Source organism: Triplophysa rosa, linkage group LG19 (assembly GCF_024868665.1).
Source record: "Triplophysa rosa linkage group LG19, Trosa_1v2, whole genome shotgun sequence".
Lineage (NCBI taxonomy): Eukaryota > Metazoa > Chordata > Actinopteri > Cypriniformes > Nemacheilidae > Triplophysa > Triplophysa rosa.
In genome coordinates this window covers 18,310,108-18,337,575 of record NC_079908.1, presented here as the reverse complement: position 1 = coordinate 18,337,575, position 27,468 = coordinate 18,310,108, and the positions used below count along the sequence as shown (strand labels likewise).

General features: G+C 36.9%; 1 protein-coding gene across 1 annotated transcript in view; it reads right to left on the bottom strand.

Annotated features, from left to right (window-relative positions):
* Positions 1-11,958: 11,958 nt before the first annotated feature.
* The window catches only part of LOC130569727 (potassium/sodium hyperpolarization-activated cyclic nucleotide-gated channel 1), a 78,495-nt gene continuing 62,985 nt past the window's right edge, over positions 11,959-27,468 (bottom strand). The window contains exons 7-8 of the mRNA XM_057359528.1: positions 24,978-25,142; positions 11,959-16,597 (exon numbers count right to left, since the gene is read on the bottom strand). Of these exons, the coding sequence (XP_057215511.1) occupies positions 15,591-16,597; positions 24,978-25,142 (1,172 nt within the window). The 3' untranslated portion in view covers positions 11,959-15,590. The remainder of the gene's footprint in view (positions 16,598-24,977; positions 25,143-27,468) is intronic.

The window sequence follows — 27,468 nt, the reverse complement described above, 5'->3', positions numbered from 1 at the left end:
CCTTTGTTTTTATTCCAGCCTATTCAGCGTTAGCCTTTTAATCTCTGTCAACACAAGAGCTGCTCAATCCTCGTGATCTGAACTGTAATCAGACTTCTGCACATGAGTGCACATGTAAGATGAACAAATAAGAGATCCCCTGTTATGTAATGCACTGAAGTTACAACTCTTGAACTAAACTGGTCAGTGCATGGATGCTGAACATTTTAATACTGAAAAACAACTTCATCTTTTTTTCATAAAACATAAATATGTGCAATTAGTCATGCCTAGATTCTATAGACGGCTTAAGCGGCAACAACATAAACATTACATGGCCCAAACTTAACTTCCAGTAGACCTCCGCAAAGAATAAATAAGTTTAATTTAATACATTTAATATACAATAAAACTAATATTACTATAAATTAAATCTAAAAATGAATGGTTATATTACAAGCCACGAGCCAGACTGATAACCAAACAGACTATTTTCGGGCCAGCAACAATAGACAGAAGTGACAAAAGAATAAAACTAGATACTGCAAATTTGTCTTATGAATGCTCAATTTTATTCCAATGTTGACATTCACAGTTGTATTGTTTCGTTCAACCACAGATTTATAACCTACGGTTACTGGCAAAACCTTTCTGAAAAAATGTCAGGATTCAGACTGCTGGCGTGTCACTGAGGTTGGGTTTGGGACCTGGAAACCCTGTACATGTATTTAACAGTGCACTTTAGGTCAGACGGTACAAGCAGTTCCTGTATTTCTGTACTGATGCCAGCTAAATCCAGACAGATGCTGCAGTCAAAATCCACAACACGCATACACATGCAACCCAGCTCACTCCTGTGTCACCCTTTTTAATCCTTAAATGATCTTGAAATATCATTCACAAGCAATTACATTTTATTTGTAGTCTTTTTCCTTTCTCCTTTTAACATCTATAATAGAGTCGTTTTTGGAAATCAAAGGGTTTGCTTACACTGTTTCACTGGTATCAGCACTCCCTCTGTTGCATGCTGGGTAATATATGAATGCCTGCTGCATTTGTTCTAGAATTGTTCTTATTGAAATGTGTTTTTTTGCAGGTCACACTGTAAAATTGCAGAAGTGTTTTGCATTTAATAAGACCATGTCTACAATAAACTCAACACATTTTTTTTATACCAATTTATTGGCATTTGATGTCACCCATTTGCTTTCTTGACAGCATGTACTTGAGCACGATTCTCTGTTACTCCAGGATGATTTGAGAATATATTATTTCATTTCATTTTGTGTGTTATTGAAACTATGCAACTTTGATATTTTTGTGCAAAGTGGGTGATCTATCTCACACACGCTTATTTGATTGGCGTCTCAGAAATAGTGCAGAATCGTAAACATTTTATGCTGTATTATCATAACTCAATTCTTTGCTTACTTCTATTTTTAGATTTAAGTGATATGATTTTCAGTGTGATCTAAGACTTGGAGTGATTTGTTGCGGTGATGACATTTTTGAGATATTTGCAGATTTAGATTTTAACTGCAAATATCAAATATACTGTAGCTTTTAAACAATGCCACGCTGTGAATGAAAGACATCTTGCGTGAATTAAACCGAAAGGCCCTTATGTGAGTGTATTACCTAATGTTTTTGAGATTAGGTTCATGGGCATTGACTTGCGATCTTGAACAGATGTGTAATCCTCTATAGCCCAGAGACGGGAGGGGAAATGAATAACAATCATGATAACAATAAAAAAATAATAAAGACGGGCAGCTGTGGGGCTGTTCTGTTAGGAAGCAACTGAATTATAGGATCATTGAAGTGGTCATAGAAACCAAAACAAACTCCGATGAAAGCTATAATCTGCCACTATAAACTCTGGATTATTCTCATGCAGCTGGCTTTCAATGTCACATGTTGTGCAACATTCAGCACATAAAGTCATTTTGGTGGTGTTTTCTACATCTCTGAGTGAAACTGTTTCTGAAATGAAGAAAAGTGTACTGTAGCATGGGGCTTGATCTCAATTTGTTATACTATAGACCAAAACAGTACTGTATCGCAAAAGAGGAGACAGTGTATACTCTCCCGTTTGTAAAATGCTCATATGAAATTTGTTGTTTTTCCGATCATCCGTCACTGCCTCGAGTAGAAGCCAGCCATTCTTCTTGCATTTGGCTCTGACCGGACTGGAAAATAAATCAATAGCAGGCAAAATGCTCCAGTCGGTCCTCAGGGTATTCAGCCGGTTAGCACTGCACTGCCATACAGCTTCACTGGCTGTCATTATGAACTGTCATGTTTAGCTCTGAGGTCACACGTGAGGCTGAAGTACACCGAGCCATCGGTCACATATACAGTAAAATATTACATCATTGTTTTTTGTTTAATCCAGATGGCTGAAAATTGGGCATTGTGTTTGGACATGCTAACAGTCCATTACAGTATCCCAGCGTGCTATTAGTACTAAAAATAAAACAGTTAAGTATCCACTAGAAGTGTGTGCTTTTGAAAAGGTCTGCTCTGAATGAAAATTTTAGGTAGCCTCCTTTACTTGGCTTATAGTTGTGTACTGTTGTTTACTTGGTGTAGGTGTGTGTTTCGAGTGTTGAACTATGTTTAAGTTGCATTACAAACAAACAAACAAATACTTGTAAACTAGTTGTGTATGTAACACTTGCGTATGCTTGAATATCCTTGAAAGTATACTGTCAGGAAATAAAAAGTGGGCCAGTTTTGTCCCAAGTAGTATAGAGGCTATTGAAATTGTACACTTCTACACAAGTATACTACTAGCACATTGGCATTAGTATACTTACTACATAAAGTCGGCTACATTTAAAACTAAACGCAAGTATGCTTAACTTAAGTATGCTTAGTAAAAAGAACTTAAAGTATTGTTAAGTGTTAAGGGAAGATGTATAGGCTTAAAATGATGACAAACGTGAATTGGGGGGAAGAGAACACAAAGGAGCTGCTTCATTTTGTATCTAGTTAACAAAACATGCTCTGATCATCAGTTTTGATAAAAAAAACATAACAGAGCAAAGATGAGATAATGGCTGTTGTAGATTGAAATAATGAATCTGAAGTCTGAATCTGTGTTTGTTTTGACTGAAATGTCTGGAAATGTGTCTTTGGATGTAAGTCGACATGTCTTGCAGTGAAAGCTCACACTCTTTTCTCATGCCTCGAGGTGATTCTATTCAGCTTTTCCATGATTATTCCCTCGAAACATTTTACCTCACACCTGACACGCTGGAACATCACCCGTTGTGACTTCAATAGCCTCACGAGCTTTTAAACGTCAGCCGGTTTTGGTGGTTAGGTTACTATTTTTATCCAGTGTGAGATGGAAGAGGGCTGCAGGAGGTAAAAGAGCACGTTTTTGTGTGTCAGCAGCTTTAGGCATTTGTTCAGGAAGGCAGGTGAGATAATGTTTGCCTGCATTTCAAGGCCACAGACACACTGCACTCCATTTCAGAGGGCTTAATCCTGTTCTGTAGACAGTTTTGTTATTTATGGGAGTGACAATGTATTTTACAGCCAGATTCCCTATGGACCAAAAGTCTAATGATAGTAAATATTGAAATACAGTACATTTGGGAAACCAGCCAATGGTCCTCAAAATAAAATTGGCTTAAACATACAAATTGTTTTAATGTTTTTACTGCAGGTTAGCTGATGGAAAATATTTTGCTTTTGCTTAGGCCATAGTATATAATCAATAGAAGAACATGAGCAACAAACATGTGCATGTGACAAATTTCACCTGCATGAGAGAAGCAATATGTATAATAGCATTGTTGTCCGGTTGTTGGTTTTCTAATATTTTAATGAAATGGAATTTTAATGAAGTTTTGGAGATGTTGGCCAATCAAAATGTTTGTGGTTAAGGTTGTAGGGGCGGTTTCCTGGACAGGGATTATCTTAAAACAGGACTAGGCCTTAGTTAAATTAGGATATTTAAGTTGTTTTTAAAACCATTTTTTACAAAAAAACATTATTGGTGCGCATCTTGACACAAAACAATCACACCGATATATTTGAAGATATGTCAGTGTAGGTTGTTTTCGATCAAGACACCTCTAACATTTAAGTTAGTCTGGGACTAGGTTTAAACCCTGTCCGGGAAACCGCCCCATATTATATAAGTGAATGTTTTTAAAAAGCCATTGCTGTGCCGTGCTCAAAGGTTATTTTAGTTTACTAAAATTAAAACTTGGAAAAACTTTTGTTTATTAAGTGCTATATCAGCCTAAACATGGTTGGAAAACTAAAAAAATTGAATGTTGCCTCAGAAGTAAACTGAAATAAGTTTAAGGCACTAAAATTATAATAAACAAAAAATAAACAAAAAAAAAATTAATCATATATAGCAACATAAAAATAAACAAACTAAAAATTAAATCTAACAAAATTGCTAAAAAAAGTAACTAAACTTAACATTAAATATGATATTTAATAAATAATATATATATATATCAGATATATTTTTGTGAACATCAATTTAGGAAAACATAGAAATGCTGTTTGACTTCATGTGTAAAGGTCCTGTAAAAATGATCCTCTTTTTATTGCATGTACTGTCCAATATGGTGCTTGTATAACAAGGCCTCTGGTAACTCCCCTGGGCGACATAAAAAACAAAAGCACGTGGCTGGCAAAAGGACAAAACAATCACACATCTGACGTCTTCAATTTTTCATAGAAGTGCACAGCAGGAGTCATGAGTCTAATTCATGCAGCCAATGATTTAAGAGTCTCAATGTTCTGACAAAACGGGGCTCCATGACCACTTGGGTGATGAGGAAATATCCTATATACTAACACTAAAGGTATAGGACCGAAGTCATACAGTGTGTAGAGGTCAAATGAGAGATTTAGACTCTTCTGTTGTTATGGAAGTGGTTCCTCAGTTTTTCTTTGAGGTGAATTTAGTGAAGGTGACACACTAAAGTATGTCCTTTGGAGAAGAGATATTGATTCACACGTATTTAATCGAACTTGATTCAACAGTGTTACTGTTAGCATAACCCCAGTGCACATTTGTCATGTGTACAAAAAAGTGTTTACAAAGATTAAAACCTTCTTTGCTCTTTGAAGTTAATTGGAAGCTTGTTAAAGCTTAAGTTTGTGTGTGTGTGTGTGTGTGTGTGTGTGTGTTATGCACCTTTGAAGTATCTAACAAGGTAAATATTTTAGTTGGCATCCTCTTCTCATACATTATCAGTCAAAGGTTCAGCACACTTAAGTGAATTTCTCACTATTCAAACCTTTTGATATACATTTTTAATATAACGTTTTTTAGTTAAAAAAAACAAGTTTCCAATGTTGTTTACAAATAATGTTGGTACAGTTGAATGGTACTTGAAAGAAGCAGCCAATATTTGCTCAGCATTAAGTTAAAGAAATAAGTAGATGTGTTCAAACAGTTGGTGGTGTGTGAATACAGCTGACATTCCAAAATGATCATTTAATCAGCATTTCTAGATGTAATGTGACCATTCCAGTCCAGTGTCTGTTGAAATCCATCAAAATGAAACCACAGGAGTGAAAAAAAAACTCAACCAACAGCAATGTGAAAGACGGACAGCATGACAAGACGCATAAAAACTGTGAAGATTGTAACTTAAAATATAAATTTTGCATGTTTCCTGTAAACATGTAGAAATATTACTGTTGTATTGCTTACGTGAATATGAACCTGTTTTCTTTGCGGTATTTGAGGTTTGAAAAATACAGAAAATCTTTTATTTGACTTGTTTCTCCAGCTTTCTGCAAATAAATGCAAATAGAAACAATATTTTATTTGACATTTGGGATAAATGTTGTTAGCAGTTCTCAGAATGAAACAAAGATGATCATTTTACCTAAACGCTATAGCTAAAAAATAATAAATTTTAAAATCAGAAAAACAGCTGTATATCATAATACAAACTGCGCTACATATTCGCTTCCCTTGAAAATCAAAAGATTCGTTATTAACAATATTATTATTTCTTTTTTAACATTAGCTTGTGCATAAGTCACTTTACTCTGAAAACCCGAGGGGGTTTCACAAATAAAGCTCTCGAAGCCTGTTCTGTGCTCTGAGAGGTGCTCGTGTTGAAGTGCCGAGGGTCTCGCTCCGCTAATCTTGATTGACTCTCTCTCTCTCTCCCTCTCGACTTCATTATCAGATGGAGATCAGAGACCCAGTCATCTCTGTGACCTTTGAAGAATCCAATAACCTCAATGCATCTCCAGCCTAAATATCTGCAGAATGGATGGTTAATATTCGTATAACTCACCCATTAACATTTCCAGTATACTTTGGCAGGGTTAAACCTGTATTGATAAGTAGCGTGTTTGTTTGTCTCAATTGATTGATAAGGTGGTCACCGTTCTGGTGGTGGAATTCATGCTTTCTCAGGGTTTGACTCATGGTGTGAGATCCCATCTACAGAGCTCTGATCTTCGCTTGGAGCAACAATTTTGCTTGAAGTATAAATAATAAAGTGGGAATTGCTATTTATTTTTCACTCCCAGTAAGCCACAGTGGCAATTCTTCTAGAAACAGGCTATTTGTTTTGCCTCTACGAACATTTCAAATCTTTACAACCTCAGACAAATGGGATTTCTTGAACTTGTGCTGATTTATACTGCCTCTGGAACTTTTTGTAAAAGCAGAAAAGCATTTTGTTTCTATAACTAATAGCGCAATGATTCTGAGTGCACAGAACCTTAAGGAACTCCAGGAATAAAGCAGAATTCTGTGAAGTGTGAAGATGATGAGATGGATGAGGAAAGCTGCACTGGGCTCTTAGGTGGACATGTTCTTTTGTTCATGGAAAATCAGTTTTTGGGACGACACAACACAACTAATAATAGCACTAAAATCAGAGCGCTTCAACATCTGCCAATGGATCTGTGACTTCTTTGTGGAGTGACCTTGTGCGGGTATTTTGGAGCGGCGGTTTTGTTTTATAGCCATGGAGAAAAGTATAGTCAATAAATATCTTTCTGGCTTAATGCAATTCAAAACCAGAACAACTTTAGTTTTTACAAACTATTCACAGGATATAGAGACTATTACAGTATGCAAAAAAAGTTACCTCCATGATGCTTTTCGAGTTCATTGTTGGATGGTTGGTGACTGTGATCACTACTCGTTCTCATCGATCTGCGTAAAAATAACAATTTTCTGTAATACGTACGCCAACCTTCAATTGTGCGTGCATACGCTACACCAACGTTTGCATGGCAGGCACCTCGGTTGAGAGCAGCCATTTTGAATCGTATATGAAGAGGAAACACTGAAATAATTAAAATAACTCCGTTAGGGTGCGGGTCAGAGTACTGGTTAATAGGACAAATTGCCGTTTAATATGCAAAACCTAGCGTATCATTTGCAAGCAAAAATAGGCATATTGTATCCACGCACAATTAAACTTTGCCGTACATATAACATGATAATGCAACAGCGCGTGTTATTTATATGCAATTGATGAGAATGGGTTCGTTATCGGGTCTTTAAATTACGTAGATTCCTTGAATAAATAGCCTTTCTCACAAAAAATGTGGAGTTAAAAATAAAAGCTAATTTAATTAAACACTCGTGTTTGTGGGGTTTAAAAATAATCTTTATCTTTGAGCAACAGTAGGAGTTATGTGTGCCTGAAGTGTCTTGGTTTATCAAGAACTCCAGCGGATCCAGGTCCCGGGTCCATTAACATATTCCAAAAATGTCTGGAGTGTAAGGGGTTAAACTGAACACGCAGCTTGGCAATTGCATCACAAAATGTATTTTTCTCTGTAAAATATTGAGATGTGACGCGTAACGATGCCTTTCATTACCAGAGCAGATCTCCAGGAAAAAACGGAGGAGTCTGACATATAAAGTCAGTGATCACAGACACATCTTTCCACATAATTACAGCAAAAATGAAAGGCAGAGTTAGATGAGATTCTCAGTCCTGGAGATCAGATGAGGCTTCGCTTTTTGAACATGTTTCCAGATTCAGAAAAATGTCGGAATTGTGTGGAAAATTCGAACGTCTGGAGGAGCCAGAAAATAATTCACTTAATGCTCTCTGCTGTAGATCCTTTTAACTTCTCACATCCCCCACACAGCCAATGACACGACCCACTGCAAAAACACTACAAGATTTACTTTATAAAGCATATGAATTGAGTTATGATGTTATGGAATATTACAAAAAATAAACATTTGACAATATATTTTAGATTTTTGTTTACTGTAGTGTTGAAAGTATACATCTCACACATATGCTTCTACTAGTATACACTGCACTTCATGGTCATGGAGGTCATGGAGGTCTCTTCTGTAACTGTAGTGCTGTTTTTTGTCTTTCAGAGGAGATCAAGCCTGTAATCTTGCAGTGAGCAGTTTATGTAACTGGATCATTTCATATGTGGTGTCTGAATATAGAGAAATATGAGCTCCTCGAGAACTGATCTGAAAGCGTTAAAAGAGAAAGCCACACTATATGTGTATGTATGTGTATATAAAGATGAGATGGAATGAGAGAGATACACAAACATAGGCTACTGTACATCTTCTGTGGGTGTGTCCTGATAAATATGTCCCACAAATATAGTAATACCAGTGATTTTTTTTAAATCTTGTGGCTCATTCTTTCGTCCACATGAGAAAAACTAAATGTTTATTGGAATATGTGAAAATGCAGACAGGTTAGTGTGATGGTTACACTGTAAAACTTTGCTGTAATTTGCAGGTTTTGCTGTAATTTGCAGGTTAACTTGCTGTAGATTTAATGTACAGTTTTGTTTTAAGCATAAACTTACCTAGTTTATATATTTTTCTTTCATAAAACAAGACTAAATATCTTGGGTCACTTTACTTGTTATGTAAATGTATTGTAATTTAAGAAGTTTTAAATATTTTTACAGAAAACAAGAGAAAAATGCTTTGGAAGAATGTCATATTTGCAGTGTTGCTGTGCTAATGCCAGTCTCTTCATGCTCATTTTCAATCTCAAAAGTCAAAGTGTTTTAATTTTGATTAAAGTAATTGAAAACAGTACTAATTGGAAAGTATATTAAGTAGTAATTAAAGCTACAGTAAGTTACTGGCAAACCTGCTACAAAACTACAGCACAGTTTTACAGTGTAGATTTAGGGGTAGGGGATACAATATAAAGTTTGTAAAGTATAAAAATCGTGGAAAGTCTCCATAAGACATGGAGAAGCAACGTGTGTGTGTGTCAAAAAAACAAAACAAAAAAAGGTAGCACTGTTTATTCCCATTTCTTCAGTTTCAGGTTTTTACTATAATTCAAGCTTGAACTGCTCAATACTTTCTAATATTTGCCAGGTGGTCAATCGACCAGTCGCCCACAAATGCCCTTGATCGGCTGCAGACCTTCTATTTTCACTCATCCGCCCTCTGTACGGTCATGAAAACCCAGCTGAACCGGACCAGATTCTCCCAATGGGACAGCAGACAAAACAGAGCAAACTGGTGCTTGACAACACTACTCAATGTCACCTTGAGAACAATAGTGCCTCAGCCAATTTAAGTCATTTTAAAGACTTGCTAAATTACTGTACCAATTTGAGTATTTTACCTACACATCACTTCTTTTTAATGACCGTGCTGTTATTTTTAGTAGCAGTGGATCTGCTATCAGTCTGAATGTACCATTATGTCCAATAATTTACTACAGATACAATAACACCTAGTTGGTTGCTGAACCTTAACTGGGAGATTATATTTTGAGATTTTAATCTACGTTATGTTTCCCTAACAACCCTGTGTAAATTCAATAAACTTAATGTGATTGGCTTGAGGACATGGCATAAATTGATCTCTTGACAGTCCTGCAATGAAATTCCAATGTAAAGGCAATCAGACAATGATTCTGTACAGCACAAAGCCAGCGAGAGCTTTGAATGTGTTTTCAATTCACTACCGTTATCATCTAAAACACCACAGCCATTACAGAATATAGCCATTTCAGAAGTCACCTGACCAAGATTACTGACCAGCATCTTCAGATCTGAGTGCTGATTCACTTCCTGCTGGAGGTTATTCACATTTAACACTGATTCAGAGGAAAATATCCCCCAAAAAAGATGATTATTTGCTTTTTATGAATCTTTGTGTTGTGTATTGTGCAACGTCTGGTGTAGCATCAGCCAAAACATAGTTTTCGTTTCTATTTTATTTTAATAATGATGTTGGATTCAGAATGTATCTGCATTGTGTCACAAACACAGTCATTTTTTTGACCTTTTCTAAACAGCTCACTAAACACAGCTTTCTAATTATGACTGTGAAAATAAAAATGGATCATTAAAATTGCTGTGTTAGCATGTTAGCAATGATAGAAATTCAAGATGAACCGCTGTCATGTGAAACCCTGCTGTTCTTGCAGAAACACAATGTTCAGAAGGTCGGGTTGTCTTATCTGAAAAGAAATAATGTTTTAAACAAGATTTCTCTAACAGCCTGGGGTGAAAATGCTCTCCAGTCTTCATGTCTGAATGAGATGTTAAGTGATGCTTAATGGCCTATTCAAATCATTTCTGTTTTTAAAGATTGCACATACAATATATAGGGTATCTTTGATAGAGATATGATGGCCAGACGGTCTTAACGTGACAGAACATCAAATACAGAGTTCTGATGGACAGATCTTTATTCTGGAAGCATCCTGTGCATACACACTTCATTATCCAGCACATCTTCATGTCATGACCGCTTTCATCCGTTTTCTTTGAATGACATAGGTTACAAGCTGTCTGGAATTCTAAATGGGTGGATTTGGCTTTTGTCATGTGTTTTTACCATGACTTCCTTATCCTCTCTATGACAATAATGTAGTGTTGGAATATTGAAAACTGCTTGTTCATCACTTTGTCTTCTGTAAATGTAAAAAATAATTGTTTTAATGAAAGTTTCCAGTTTATTAAAAAGCGCCCTATGATGTTATAGTTTAGGGAATCCAAAAAGGTGCAGTAATAAAAAACAAACGGAGCAGGATCTAGTGTACTTTGAGGAAACCGCACACTTGCATTTTGATTTCAGTTTTGAGGACCCTAATATAACCATTAGTCACATTTACATTGATGATAAAAAACAAGCAGACAACATCCAAGCTTTAGACTGATATCGCACATGTTTTTTAATTCTCAGCCGCATGTGTATTTGTGACCATGTTGCCATTCACTTTCTGTCATTCAAATCCCTATCCTGTAAAATATTCATGAATACAGGTTTGTGTTATGAATTAACAATCTGTTTCTTTATTAAAACCCAAAAGAGGATTTACTTATGTACAGATGCAGATGTCTCGGGCTTATTAAGCATTCAGAAGTCTAATACTGTCTGTTGTTGAGTGTGAGTTATGAACACGCGTATAAGAGTTCAGGTCCTGCTGTTCTGTTAATCAGAACAGACAGCGAGAGGCTTCTGTCGTAATGTATGAATACTTCATGACTGATAACTGTATCTGAGGCTAATGAATGGAAACCCTGACCGCTCCATAGACATCCTTTTTCAATCCTCCACAGGAGCCACCGAGACTTATCCATCTTTATCTTTTGTGCTCTCGCCCGCTGTCACTCTGTCTCGCTCTCTTTTTTTCCTTTAGTTCAACAGACATAATTCATTTTAATTTTCACTGGTCAATAGAATTAAGATACATGGTATATATTTATCTCATTCTGTTCTGTTCTATTCTAGATTCCATTATTAATGTCTGGCCATGTGCTCACTTTCATACTTGTGAATAAACAAATACACAAAAAAGCGCATAGGGTCTGCTCGCTAACTTTGTTAGTTATACAACTAACGTTAGCAGTTAATATCGGCCAGAAAGTAAACATAAAAGAAACTGCCTTTTTTAAAAGCATGCATTATTTACCACCACTCGTAAAGCAAATGAAAGCAAAAATGCACATTTTCCACAGAAGCTTGACATGAAACGGACACAAGCCCAGAGGTAAATGGCAATAATTCTTTTATTTTTTCTCTATATTTTAAAGGTCTATTATTTACAAAGAAACAAAAAAACAAAAGAAAATCAAAATTTTTGACAAACACCGTTTGTCTGCATATATGTGTAAGAAAGCATACATTTACCTTTTTTATTCTGGATCAAGTAACTATAATTGTTCATGTTTGTTTATTGTAATGACTTTCCCCTTTTTATTTTTATTTTTTTTTACATTTTTTTAAACCAAGCGTTGGTGCACATGAACAAGCATAATGGAAAAAAAATCAGCAGAGATTAAAAAGAGCTTGAGGCCTGTTCTAGAGTCTTCCATCTGTGAAATCTTGCATCATTACAGTACGTTTCGAACAAAATAATTTCACCTGAATCGTAGAAGTTGCAAACCAAACATTTGGTTTTTCCCTTTATTCCAAAGTCACTCCTAGTTTCCCTTAGCATTTCTCATTTACCATGACATAAACACAAATGTGAAAAAACAAAGATATGTGCTGGTTTTCTCAAAACACCTCAATGACTGCATTCGTTTTTTAATATAGCGTTATGAACGTCTCGTCGTCAACCCAACCCAGAAATCTAACAGTGTTTACATCTGAGAGGAAAAAGCACATGAATGAGAAGCATTTCCCTCTGAAGGCAAGTACAGTATCAAAAACCATCCTACCTGTACACTAGAATCTATACACTATGGCATAGCAGGAGTTAAGCGCTGTTTGTATTTAAAGACACAGTACCTCCTGTGCGCCCTGAACAACATGGGCCGGAGGATGAGATTCTGGATGATACAGTATCCAACCTATGTATATTTCATCTGATTCTATACTTCTCTTTCTTTAAAATGAAAGTGCAATTCATGATAAAAGTTTTTCATATGTTTCACTTTGGCCAGTTTCATTCAATGCAACATTTTACACTAATAAATTAAACATCAGTGGCTATAAAGTAAGTTACAAACTGTAGAATTGTACACACGTTGAATCACATCGGACACATTTTGATTTCAGTCTATACTGTTTTTGTTTTTGTTAAATGTTTTTTGCATATTATAGGCTATACTGTATATAAATATGCATCTCCAATGCAATCTCACGGTAATGCATAACTAAGTTTTATAAATTCGTACAATGACATTTGTGCATTTTCGTACGATCTGCCTTCGCCCCCGAGACGTTATGTTAAGGGGCTAACATCGTACGAATTCCTCGTAAAATAGTTACGTTTCCCGTGAGATGGCGCTGGCTTTTCACTTGAATGTTTTTCAACTGATACGTTTGGCCATTTTCATTGCTTTTGATCTCCTCGAACATTGAACATACACGTCGTCTACACACACGTGTGCACACGCACACACAAGTCACACCCATAAAATGAACAGGATGAAACATGGCTATAGTTTAGGCACAAATACTTAAAGTCCTTTTCGTGAAAATTCAATGTTTTTGATACGCAGAAGAAACGTCTAGGCAGACCAACGACCCAAAAAAAACGCAACCTCACGATACATTTAAACGTCAACATTTTTAAAGTAGTTTCTCTTTAAGCATTTGTGACAATGCATGCGTTTATGGTCGGCTGTATGGGAACCGCACTGGTACAGCACAGACACACGAGGACTTCTGGAGTTTCAGTTGTGCGGGGGGCTTTGAGACTTTGCAGATGTGAGGTTTAAAGCCACAAACATCCCAGCATCTGCCTCGTTTTGCTTTCAGCTTTGATATCGGCAGATGGATTTTGGATGCCACCCAAGGTCCATCATTAAACCCAGAAGAAAGAAGCTTGAAGTGTGAAAAGTATTGAAAGAAAGAATAAATCAACTAAACACACGAGTCACAATGGGCTACAGATGCTAGTTACTCCATCTTAAATCATTTTACCCGCACGCTGATGTAACGTTTCAAAGTCTCAAGCCCCGACTGAATGAATTATCACACGAGTAAGACAAAAACCTTAATGCAAAGCAGCTTTTCTTTTAACGTCAATATTTTTCTGTCCTCCTCTCTTGACAAGTTGAATTCAGAAAACACAATTACTCTAAATAATTTCCAGAAGGAATACAGTAATATCTGCTAGCTCTTCCAGTAATGTGCTGTGTTTGCTGGATCATCGGTTTTAGATTTCCAAGTTATTTTGTAAAACTACCAAGGTAAAGCCACGCTTTAAAAGCATTGCAGTAAGTGAAAAATTGTTAGGCTAATGTTTTTCACAGTCTTAAATATAACAAATCATAGATGAATATCCATAATATTAAGCACAGAGTTGGAGTGGTATTGACTGTTGTGTGTACTGTACATGTGTTAATACTGATTCATACAATTCAAACAAATAAATAATAAATATCAAGCATCTATCAATCGCATGTATGCCAGTCGCTTCCTTGTGTCTGCCAGCAAAAACTGAACTTAAATAATGAAATAAATACACTTAGAGAATGTAAAATGATGTAACACAGGGGAAATGCATTAAGATTGCAAATTATATATTGATGTATTGCCCCAACACTGCACAGTCGTGTTGCTTTACCTTCTTATGATATTTTTTAATAAAACTATTGTTGTCAGAACTAACTACAGTGCAATGCTACTTGCATTAAGGTTTTTCTCTAATGGTTGTTTTCGATGTAGTCACACATTAGCGTTTGAATATATATAGATATAAATATATATGCATATATAGGCATTACCCAGGCTGCTGACAGAGAAGACATTTGCCATGTTTGAGAAATGCACCACACATTACTTTGTAAATACTAGTTCTACAAAACTATGTACAACACACATATAGGTAATCTTTATATCAGTCTATTGCATAATGGTGATAATCTTTAGTTTTATAAATATTGTAAATGTACAGTGACATTTCATAACGTCCATTCCCTCCGGAAATGAGAAAATAAAACCATCCCATCATTCTTTTCTAGAAATAAACTAAACATGAAATTAAAGACGTTCAATGCACAAACTCCGTCTTGAAACGCAACGCAATTACTGCACGACACAAAGTATTGCAGAGATCTCTGATCCGGTGCTCCGAGCATTATCCGGTGCTTTCCAGCAGGTCGGGTTTATAGATGTGCTTTTTAAAAACATTTCAGTTTTCCCCATGTTCAAACATTTTTCCACAGTGATGAAGCTGCTAAATGCTGGACTTTTGTCATCTTCTCAACATGAAAAGAGAGAACGAGATATGAAAGGAACGAAAAGACATTCCCAGACACAATGCGTTCCTGTACCAAAACGAAAAATCCAAACCATAAAAGAAATATAAACAACTCCAGACAAATTTATAGTCACATGTTAGAGGAAGACTTGTGTTCATACTATAGTTTTTTCCCATATGGTCAATGCCAAATATTCTAGTTGGATTCGCACACACACACACATATATATATATATATATATATATTGTATATATATATATATTTATTTATTTGTATAATATACATTCTTAAGTTGAAGGGGAAGTGTGTCTAAAATATAGTACAAGGAAGTTCTGTACAAGATAGCTATGAGGTTATTTTTTCAGAGGAAGTTGGTGGAAAAAAATACTTGAGTCTTTTCCCCCTTCTGTCTATCTCCGTAAAAATCAATCAAAATATCCTTAAAAAATCAACAGGAAAAAAGTTAAACGGGCTCATAAATTCGATGCGAATCGCATCTTGTCTTGTTCCGTCTCTGTACCGCTTAAGACTGCCGACTCTCTCCTGGAGCCCGTGGAATCCCTGTGCGGGCCACTAGAGGGCGCCGCGCGTACCGGCGGTATCGCGCCCGATGACATCTGCCTGAAAAGGACGACCCTCTGTGGGACGTTGGTGCGGATTCCGCTTTGCAGAGCGGAGCCCGGCGCCTGGACGCCAGCTGCGGATCCCATGGGTGGCGGAATGGAAGCGAGCGATTCGCCCGACGTCGGGTGCGCCCGGACAGCCAATGAGGTCTCGTGGGGTAGCGAAGGCTGCGAGGCGGAGAGGTGACGTACGTCTCGGCTCAGGCTGCCTGACTGGAGAGCCTGTGTGCTCTTGTGGACCTCACTCCGCTGTGGGGACGCCCCCTGTGACGGCTGCTGCTGCTGCTGTTGGGGTATGGAGGCGGGTGAGGACGGCTGGGGTAAGGGTTGCTGTACAAGGGATAGCTGAGAGGCCGTCGGCGATCCGTACTGGAATGTTCGGCTGGCTATTGGGGTCTGCACTGGAGGGCTGCACACAGACGTGGTGAATGAGCACGGGGACATGATCGCAGATGCCGGCTGCTGTAAAGGCGTAGGGGGATTCGGGGAAGAAGTGTTAAGGTTGCCGTGAGAGACGCTGGGCGCCGAGAACGTGACGCCCTGCGAGGGTGGCACTCGACTCGATGGGATGATGGTTGCCGAGGTGCTGTAGCTTAGTGCGGCGGCCTGTTGTAATTGGTTGTTCCCCAGAATAGCGGTCGCCGTGGCGAAGGGTGGCTGAGCGGGGGAGTTAATGATGGAGTTTCCAGACATCGGCGTGGAATTCATCCCTGTGACCGATTGCTTCCGGTCCACCATCATTACCATCTCCCGGTCCTGCCGGATGATCTGCTTCAGCAGCTCGTTCTCCTGCGTGTTGAAGACGCCGGCGTTCAGATCCTTCTGGAACTTCTGGAGCAGGAGTGAGTTCTTCTTCCCTGTTAAGGGGAAAAAGCCCAAAATGTACCTTTAGTCGGGGTTGACAATTTACAAAATGGGGTGAGTATTAAAGAACAAAGATATTTTAGAAATATCGCAGGGTGGGTTTGCCATTACTCAGAGATGGGTTTAGATGTTGACGTCAACATTTGAGCCTCAAATTAATCTCAATAAACATTTTTCTGTAGTTCTAGTTCTAAAACAAATGTGACATCAAATAATAAATTACAGTCACTGTTTTCTAACAAACCACAACTATTCCATAACAAAGTAGACAAGAACATTTTTAATATCTACTGTAATACTATATTAAAAGAACACAGAAAAAGTTTCTAGGCATCAGACTGAGCAAAAATGGGCTGCTATAATGAAAGAACAATGCACATCAGTAGCAAATGGTCCTTCTCTCTCCTGTTACTGTGTATAAATTTTAATGACCTGATCGTCTGCTCAATTATCTTGGTAATCTGAAGAACGAGGATAGATTTTAACATCTAATAAGCATGTTTGACAAGTAGTTTTTAATTAAATGTAGGCCTAGCATCTTTAATTTCAGAAATCTTGATAGAAACGCTGGAAATGTGGTTTGCTGGCCTTGGTTTTAAAGGGACAGTGCACCCAAAATAAAATTTCTATCTATTCACCCTCGTGTTGTTCAAAACATGTTCCAGACTCTTTCTTCTGTGGAACACAAAATAAGATATTTTGAGATGTCTCAGTGGTTTTGTGTCCATACTATGGAAGTCAATGGGGGTCAGTGTTGTCTGGTTACAAACGTTCTTCAAAATATCATCTTTTGTGTTCTGCAGAAGAAAGAAAGTCATACAGGTTTGAAATGACAAGAGGGCGAGTAAATGATGACAGAATTTTCATTTTTGGGTGAATTATCCCTTTAACTGGCATAAGGGGTCTGTCAGTCATGTCTATTGTTGAGTTCTTGTAAGAAAATTCTTATAAGAAAATAATATCTAAAATAAGTCTAAAATGTCTATATACCCCAAAAATCTTAAACTAAGCTACAACAGGTCTGTGAGCTGGAGTGTCTTCAAATGGCATATATCAAAATATACAGACAACCATTGATCAAAGCAATAATGGTCCTTCATTAGTGGGTTACTGTGAGATCAATGCTGTCTTCTATAAAGTTGACAGAAACTAAAAGATCATTTATCGAGTAATGCTTGTAAAGAGCACAAGAATGTGAGATTATCTATGGCCGATGGATATTAGGATTTCCTTATTTGACTCCAGTCCACCAGATTTATTCTGTTTAGTCCTTCTCCAGTAACCATTTCACCTAAGGGATGCATTGATTTTTCTAAGAAATGCTCATATTACTGTTGTTTTTGCCACAATAGATGAGCAGAACTGTATTGTTTCATTAGTTTATTGGGTGTGGTGCTCATGAGCTAAAGGCATGAAGCGATAAGCTATCAATCACCCAGCCAGAGCCATAAGAGCAATGCGGTCGGAAGGACGCCATAATGTCTTTGCTATAGGTGAAACACATTTTCATAACCTCGCAGCTGAGGGGAAAATAAAATAGCTGCCATAGTGCGAGTAGCTGAATATAAACTAAAGCATTAATTATATTTATTCTGTTTACTTGCTAAATAAAGACAGATAATCAGTTGGAAATTAAAATGCCACACGTCTCTGTATTTTTAAAGGAGCAATGTGGAGATTTTAGCGGCATCTAGCAGTGAGGTTGCGAATTACAACCAACAGCTCACTCCACCTCTCCCCCTGCCTTTCGAAGCACTATGGTGGCTAACATAGCACTAAGCTGTCGCCACGTCTTCGCTTCTTTGCCGAAGGAGATAACGTATTTACGAAACGCACTCTGTAGAACAGTTTGTCCATTTAGGGCCACTGTAGAACAACATGGCGAATTCCATGCAAGGGGACCCATGGTGTATGTAGATAGAAATAGCTCATTCTAAAGTAAGAAGAACATAACGCTACATTATGTAATGTCTTTATACACCTCTGAAGGCATAGTTATGTATATTATATTGCATTTCTGTCAATAGATCCCCCCCAAAAATGACACACTGGACCTTTAATATACTGCTACATAATATTAAATACATCAATTTTCTATAATCATAACATTGTCTATTCATAACATTCTAAATGCACACGAGACCTTTCCCTTGAGGAGGAGGAAACAATCAATAACCAATAACACAGAGGTGAGTTTCAGCGCTAATGTCATCCTCTATCAGCCGAAGCGGAAAATGAGAAATGCAGCGTCACTTGAGAAACAAGTCAGGTCTCAACAAGAACCCTCATTCAGACGGACAGGAATACAGTGTACACAATCACATTTCCTCCCTTGAGACTTCTGTGAGACTTCGGCTTTACACACCTGATGTGTTCTTGAATGTCAAAATACGCACAATGGTGTGCACTGTTTGCCCCATGACGTCTGGAACCCGCATTTAGGAAATCGTCTTGGCTCACTTATTGTTGAAAGGCAAAAGCTATGATGTGTAATTCACCGGCAGCCACAGTGAATAGAATCCAATTAAACACAGATACTGTCTACCTCTAAAGCAACACACCTACTGTTCATCAGACTTACGTGTCGCCTGAAAAGACGTATGGAGGGATGATGAATTCTGTGAATGAGGAGTTGATTGTGTTATTCATAAATTTGGGGATTCTTAAAGGGGATGGGCTTCTAGACCTCTAGCTTCAGATTTACATTAAACGTGGTCTCTAAGGGATTCAACGTGTTCTGTAGAGAAGGTTTCAACGTGTCTTTTAGAAGAAACTTTCAGCTACTGTAGTATTACTTTTTGGTGTTTTTTTGTATCACTACTGATGTAATCAAAAATAACACGCATAACTTGATACAAAGCATCATGAATATAAGGGTCTGATACAGGAAGTTATTTTTACATCACTAATGTACTGTACAACTTATGAAAAATTGCAATAATTCCATCTATTCTATGTTTCATGTTTCTTATGTTTTCTATGATTTTTTCCCTTTGTACCTCATGTATTTACTGTAAATCTGCTTTGTAACAATGCAAACAAACGCTATAGAAATACATTTGCATTTAACTGAATTCTGTCTTGTTTTGAACCCATTTATAGAAAATCATAAATTTATATAATCTTGGTTACTTTATTTAAATAAATATTTTTCCCAAAATTACTTATTTTTGGGAAGAAGTTCTGTACATGCATCTTTAAAGGAACATTTCACCCTAAAATGAAAAGTCTTCTTCATTTACTCACTTTCTAGTTGTTTCAAATTTGTATACATTTCTTTGTTCGGTTCAACACAAAGAAGGAAATTTGGAAGAATGTTGGCAACCGCCAATTCTGAGGCACTATTAACCATAGTAGGAAAATGATTGTGTCATTTTTTTTGTTCTGTTGAACACAAAAGGAGATATTTTGAGGAATTTTGGAAAGCAAACAGTTCTGGGGCACCTTTGACTACCATTTTATTTTTTCCTACTAGTCAATGGTGCCTCAGAACTGTCGGTTGCTAACAATGTTCCAAATATCTTTCTTTGTGTTCAACCGAATAAATGCATTTTTACAAGTTTGGAACAACTAGAAGGCAGGTAAATGATGACCGAATTTTTATTTTGGGGTGAACTATCCATTCAAGAAACAGAAAAAGAGTCTTTGTAAATTGTGCAACTGAAATACCAAGACAAATTCTCAGAAAAAAGACATTCTGAACATTGCTTCAACATTGATCTCACAGTAATCCAAAGTTAAAGGGATAGTTCATCCAAAAATAAAAATTCGGTCACCATTTACTCACTTTACTTTTGTAATTTCATACCTGTATAAATTACTTTGTTCTGATGAACACAAAGAAAGACATTTGGAAGAATGTTAGTAATTTTCAGTTCCGGGGCATCATTGACTACCATAGTTGGAAGAATTAAATGCTAGTCAAAGGTGCCCGAGAACTCTTTTGTCATCCTAAATTCTTCAAAATATCTCATTATGTGTTCAAAAGAATAAAACTTTTTTTCCTACTATGCTAGTGGATGATGTCCCAGAACCGAAAATTGCTAACACTCTTCCAAATGTATTTCTCTCTGTTCATTGGAACAAAGAAATTTATACAGGTTTGAAACAACCTGAGGGCGAGTAAACGATGACAGATTTTTCATTTTTGGATGAACTATCCCTTTAAGGGCTTATAAGGAGAAAGACGTAATTCTGCTTAAATGTTCTTAGATATTCAATGGAACGGAACGTTCTCTCAGATATATTAGCTCTCTCCATTCTTCTGGTGCTGGGCTGGCATCTTCTGTATCTGTGTCGTTAAAGACGTCTAATAACCTGGAGTCTGTCTTCTCTAATTAATGAGTTGAATGTGGTGAGCTGTAAACCCGGCACCTCATTGAGCACAAGCACCTTGCCAGGTGGCTGTGACATTTGGACCATAGCTATAAATAGGCTGGAGAAGAAAAGCTTATGTTTTAGAAACTATGTGTGATGTTATGACTCTAACTGTTATTTAGGCATGTCACCAGACAGGATCCCAACGGTCACTGAAAACCTGGAAACATCATGGACATAAGTCGTCACCTTGAAATGATAAGGTTCTATCTGACATTTGTGTCACAATTGAGTTATTTATATATTGACTTATTTACATTATGTGATGTTTTAGTAAACAAAAAGGTTTTATCTACAAATCAAATAGAATGCAAAAACGTTGAAGCTCAATATCTCTAATCTGCTCAGAATGCACACAGAACCTTATTATTCCAAGGTGGCCAAATGTTATGACATTTTTCATTGGCCATAAGAAAATGGACATCATGGGTTTGATCTGTAGAATGATTTTTTTCAACCACAAAGAACTGAAAAATATTTAGATGTGTAAATAGTTACCCAGAAATCAAAATGTTGTTATTTACTCACCCTCTATCCAAAGCTATATGATTGTCTTTCTTTTTAAATAAATCATTGAGTTTGATCTTTTACTTCGAAAGCTTTAAAGATCCAGAGCGACCTTACAGATATCTTCAAAGTTTCTCCTTTGGTGTTCCAAGAAAGAAAGTCATACATGTTTGAAATAGCATGATGAGGGTGAGTAAACAATAACAATTTTCATTTTCCCTTTAAATATATGAACAAAATTGAATAATAATAATTCAACAAAATGAAGTCTTTTAATATCAAGCACCAGTGTTTCATCATTATCTTGCCTTACCTTTTGAATGTTTTAATAAAAGAGTTTGCATGCACTGACTATGCTAAAAACAGACATATGTCCAAACAAGACAGGGAATAGACCTTTACTACTTGCCTTGACTTAAACAATAGCATGCAACTTTAATTTTACTCACAATGGCACTTTTATCAACTCTGATTTGTTTTGAGGTCCACTGAATGCATGCTGGCTGCATTAAGCCTGTGGATCATTTCAGATGTGAGGGGGAAAATCTGGATCGTCATGTGGAATTTACCTGCTGCCTACTGGTCGGCCAGGACACTCTTGAAAACGAGATGAGCTCATCTCAAGAGGGGCTCCTGGTCAAATAATTTTTGAATAAAGATAGATACATCAATTGTACAGACATGTCATTCCGGTTAATGCATGGTTATGCTTCTATTCTCTTGGTTTTGTCAAATTCTTTCGGTTAGGACGAGACAAGCATTTGCAGTCCAAAAAAAGGTACATGGAGCACGACTCAATCATGTCACGGTCCGTATTTTTCCCTTGTATGAGACAAGACCCCTTGTTTTAGTTTGGCTAATGGCAAATCACTTGTATGAGGGCTGGCAAGTTGCAGAAAAACAAGCCTGTTCTCCACATGAATGGAAAAAAGCTTCGACCATCTCGTGTTGTGGCCGACGTTGATCGAGTCTGAAGAGTGATAACATCTAAGCCACAAATGGAGATGGGTGCAGATACGACTTTAGTTTGAAAATCTGACAGCATTATGCATACTATCCTCTTGGGGATCTGTTCGATTTGATTGGCCGATCATGTCAATTCTTATCTGTTATTGATTGGTTGTGACTTGCGTGTCACAATGGCGTGGGCGCATCGAACCAAACCAATCCAATCCAATCTGACTTTTAGTGCAAGGCAAGTCAATAGCAGCATGCCAGAATTTAGAAAACAAAGAAATAGAAACGCAAACATATACTAGAATCTATATTTAAAAATTAATAACGTTTAGGGCCGGGTTGCAGGCAAGAGGGTAAAAAAATGCTCTCAATTCAATATTTCAATAACCAAAGAACGTAAAAAGGAATTGATTTTTCATGCACTCAAATGTATGCAGAGCTTCATGCTATATTAGTAACCATCATAACCGATTCATATGCTTATAGGAGAAACAATTTACTTTCACTTTCAAGGTCACATCTTATCCTATCTTCGGGTTTTATCTTATGAACTGCGAAATCAAAAGATAAAACACACATTTTACACTGGTGTACTGTATTAAATCATATCAACCCCCTTTTCCAATAATACAGTATATTACGAAATATAAAAATATTTTATATAAAAAATATGAGCTATGCTAGGATGTGACCACTGAATTTCAGATATAGTCCTGTCTATCACAAACCAGTCAGATGTCTTTACTGAATAAAAGATTTATGGAAATGTTGGGCGAAGAGTAACAAAGCTCATGGTCACTACTCGCTGACAGAGTCAAGAAACTAGTGACAAGGTCGTCGACCAAACCCGCTGGATGGTGCAGAACATCAGAGTGATGTTCTACGAATGTTCAGAATGTATTAGCTCACATTTGAATTCAACACAATTCAAATTCATGATGAACAGTGGCCTGTACTTCCACAATGAGATAAAGAATAATATATTACAGAACCGTTATCTGTCTTAAAGAATTTCTCATTTTTCTATTGCGTTATTCCAATTTGAAAGAATTTTTTTACATTTCTATAAAGAAAGTGTGAGTGGTGATGGATTTGTGTGTAGTAAGGATGCTATAACCAGAAATGATTCATTCTGCTACCACAATATCACTGTGCGCTATAAATACAATAATACAGGGACTATATCAATTTTTTTTACTTAGATTAATTTGTCTTGTTTTACAGAACAAATATCTAAACATTCTTAAATTAAAACACATTTACTTCAGATGCAAAACGACTTTTCTGAAAAATGTATAGGAAAATTTATGCATTATTTTTCTTACCCCATTGTCATTTTTTTTCTATTGATGTATAAACTCACTTCATTCTGATAATTTTCGATAATGTAATATACTTTTTTTATTTTTGAGACGTAATATCTTAAATCATTTTGCTTCAAGAAGAGAAACCTTGATTTAAGAATGGAAGAGATTTGAACTGGAAAACCGGACAAAAATATTAAGAATTTTTTTTCTGCAGTGAAGATGGTACAACATACTGCTAACCTTCTAATATTCTGTAAAGGCATGGAGAAGAACATTCAATATAATATAGGTGAAATTTCTGACTTTCCTAAAAAAATGTCAAATGTGATCTTTAAAATATTAATGTTATCAGTGCCGTTCATGGATGTTGATGTGATTTATACAAATTTTGTGCAAATTAACTACAAAAAAAACACACACAAATTCGGAAATAAACAACAAATGCCAGTTATAATAATTCAGATTTCACTGCTTTGGAAAAAAAAACACATTTTAAATAAACGGGAGCTACGCTAACATGTGAAGAACTGGTCCTAAGTGAATTGGTTATTTTTAAGAGCCCTTGCCCATTAGTGCACCAGCCTAAATCCCCTCAAGGGGGCGCTCTGCTGCTGCAAGGGTCAAGGGGGGGCGGGGTGGTGCTCATACCCAGGTGTGCAAGGTGGGAGGGTGGAACGGAGGCTCATGCTGGTGAGGGTTTGCCTCCATTCACTCTCCATGCGTCCATTCGGGATGACACTGAAACAAAACCAGCAGGGCGAGCAGCCCTGTGCCGGGCAGCTACATGCACTATTGCACACCGACAGACCACTTAACCAACACTAGCAGTTCACAATTACTTATTTATACAGTTTACCTGCTATAATCCATTTAAGACGTTTGGACAAAGAAAGAGAGAAAATAAGATAGCATGCCCTGCTAAAAAAATCCAGCTAGTCTTAGTGTTGTGTTGTGGAACCGGTATCTGGTTTGAGCTACTTAGCTTGACCACCTTAAACTGGTAATCCAAGATGGTCTACAAACTGACTAACTAATGACCAGTTTAGACCAGTTTTCCAAAACACATTTACCATTTTAGCTGTATTTTCCAGCAGGGATATACTGTACTGTACACATCATGCCACACAATGATAACGACTAAAGTGCCATGAAGAACAGAGCGGACACACAAACACACACAAGGTACAGGCATGAAAAGAGATGAGAGTTGACACTGAGGTCTTACCGATGCGGTCCAAGCGGTCGATAGCCACGGTCTCGAAAGCGCGTCGCATCATGGGGTACTCTTCCAAGACTTCATTGAAATGATCGACAGACAGTGAGAAAAGTCGGCAGTATGTGTCTGCACGGACGCTGGCCGTACGACGACCTTTTGTCAAGAGGCAGATCTCTGTTGGAAAATAGACATTATAAAAAATATGTTATATAAATTAGTTGAGACGTTGAGGTCTGATCATCAAATCCATGTGGATTAGCAGAGAAGCAAACCTTGAAGAGAAGATATGATTAGGGTAATTGCAAGTGTGAATCTAATCTTCCATTTTTTAAATTAATTTTTCCACTTTAGCATTTGAAAAATATTCACTGATTTTGTAGCTTCCATGTGTTGTCTGCTTGATAAGATTTCTAAAAACACACATTTGTGATTTGGTCACAGTGGCAGTGGTCACAGGCAACTTTTTTTGTATTTTATTAGTACAAAAAATACATTTAATTTGCACAAAACGTTTAAAGTTTGTAAAACGTTACTTATCAATAATAACAATAAAGCAATCATTATACTTGAAATATATTATCTTCATTTAACTTGTTAGACAAAAGACAAAATCTAAAATATTCGATTTTTTTAAATATTCGATTTTTCTGTCACGTTGGATTTTGCTGCAGTTGTCATTTTTCAATAATAATAACAATAAAACAATTAATTATACTTGAAAATTATACTGAATTATATTTAATATATATTATAAATGATACTTCAATAATACTTGAAATATATTACCTTAATTGAACGTAAGCTTTTTGCTCTCACCGGTGAAAGTCTTGTTGACCACTAAAGACAAAATCTAAAATATTTAATTTGATCACGGTGGATTTTGCAACAGTTGTCATTTAGCCTTGCCTACGTAAGTAAATTGCAATATTGTTTTAAACAGAGATGGCAAAGAGAGTTACAGACTGCATCTTAAAAAAACTATCCGTTTCACCTTGAGATATGCAGGGGCACCTTTATATGTAATTTCTGTAATCTCCCTTACAGAAAAGACACACGAAATTCACATGTGCAAAAAACACATGTGATCACATGTGAAATGTGTGTTTTTGGAACATTTTGGTGTGAATTCCATGTGAATTCCCACGTGAAACCCATGGGATAACATGTAAAAACCCATGGGATAACATATGCGACATGTCTCCACATGTGATCACATGTTCTTCACGTCACCACATGTTGCACATGTCATCCCATGGGTTTTTACATGTTATCCCATGGGTTTCATGTGGGAATTCACATGGAATTCACACCAAAATGTTCCAAAAACACACATTTCACATGTGATCACACGTGTTTTTTTTGCACATGTTAAACACATGTTGTATACATGTGATCACATGTGAAAAACATGTAAAAACATGTGAAATTCATGTGTCTTTTCTGTAAGGGCTAGAATTGGAGTGAATAACATATGACTACTGACAATTCTTTGAATAATACTAGAAATCTGTCTTTGTGGATCAGGATGCAAAGTCCTACATTTGCAACAAATATATTCAGAGATTTCCAAGATGATGCCCTTGATATTTGTCATGGACAGGGAAGGAAAATAAAAAAACAGGATGTGTGTACGGAGCCTGCGGGACAGGTTAACAACGCTTTCAAGCCGGCAGTGGAAACAAGGTGTTGGAGTATTTTAATGGAAAATTACCATCTCTTACTTCACTAAAACTCCATGCAGCGCAGTGTAAAGGTGAGGGTGGCAAGAGTACTTGGTGCCAACTGTTCTCTTTTTAATTGGTTCATTAGCCTGAAATGTCACTGCATGTGCATGTTCATCACTTAATGATGGGGGAGTGATTGGGAAGTGGAGACGAAGAGAAGATTAGTGCGATTGGAAAGAAAATATGATGAAACATTCTGAAATTTCCAGTTTTACTTGTTTTGATATGTGTATCTGTGGCCTGGTGCCAACGGTGGACGAGTGCCTGAAAGAGTTTGCACATAAACTAGCGAATGTGTGAAGGTGTTTGTCTCGCCCACATGAAAAGCTGTCCAATCAGCTCGCTCTCCTCCCGGGCCTCTGTTAATGGAGATGACACTTGACCTTAGCACTTTGGAAGTCCATTGTTTGGCGTATATCCCAGTTATAAGCCGATGGATGGGAGCGCCTGATTTATCGTGATGCTTCACCTTAACCGCCTCTTACCTTAATCGACCTCTCAAGTCTACTAGGCCACATATTGTGATTTCCATGTCCGATTGGCCGAACAACAAAAACAATAGATACAATTTAAATAAAAAATGTATACAAATATAAAAAATGTAAATATATATTGTATACATTTGAAAAAAGGCCAAAAGGCTGAAAGTAAGTGCTTGACCAAAAAATGACAAAAACAGAAAGATAAAAAAAGGGGAGAGTTCAACAAAAAAATGAGAAATGATTTACTTATTTACTCATCCTCTTGTCATTTCAAACCTGTATGACTTCTTTCTT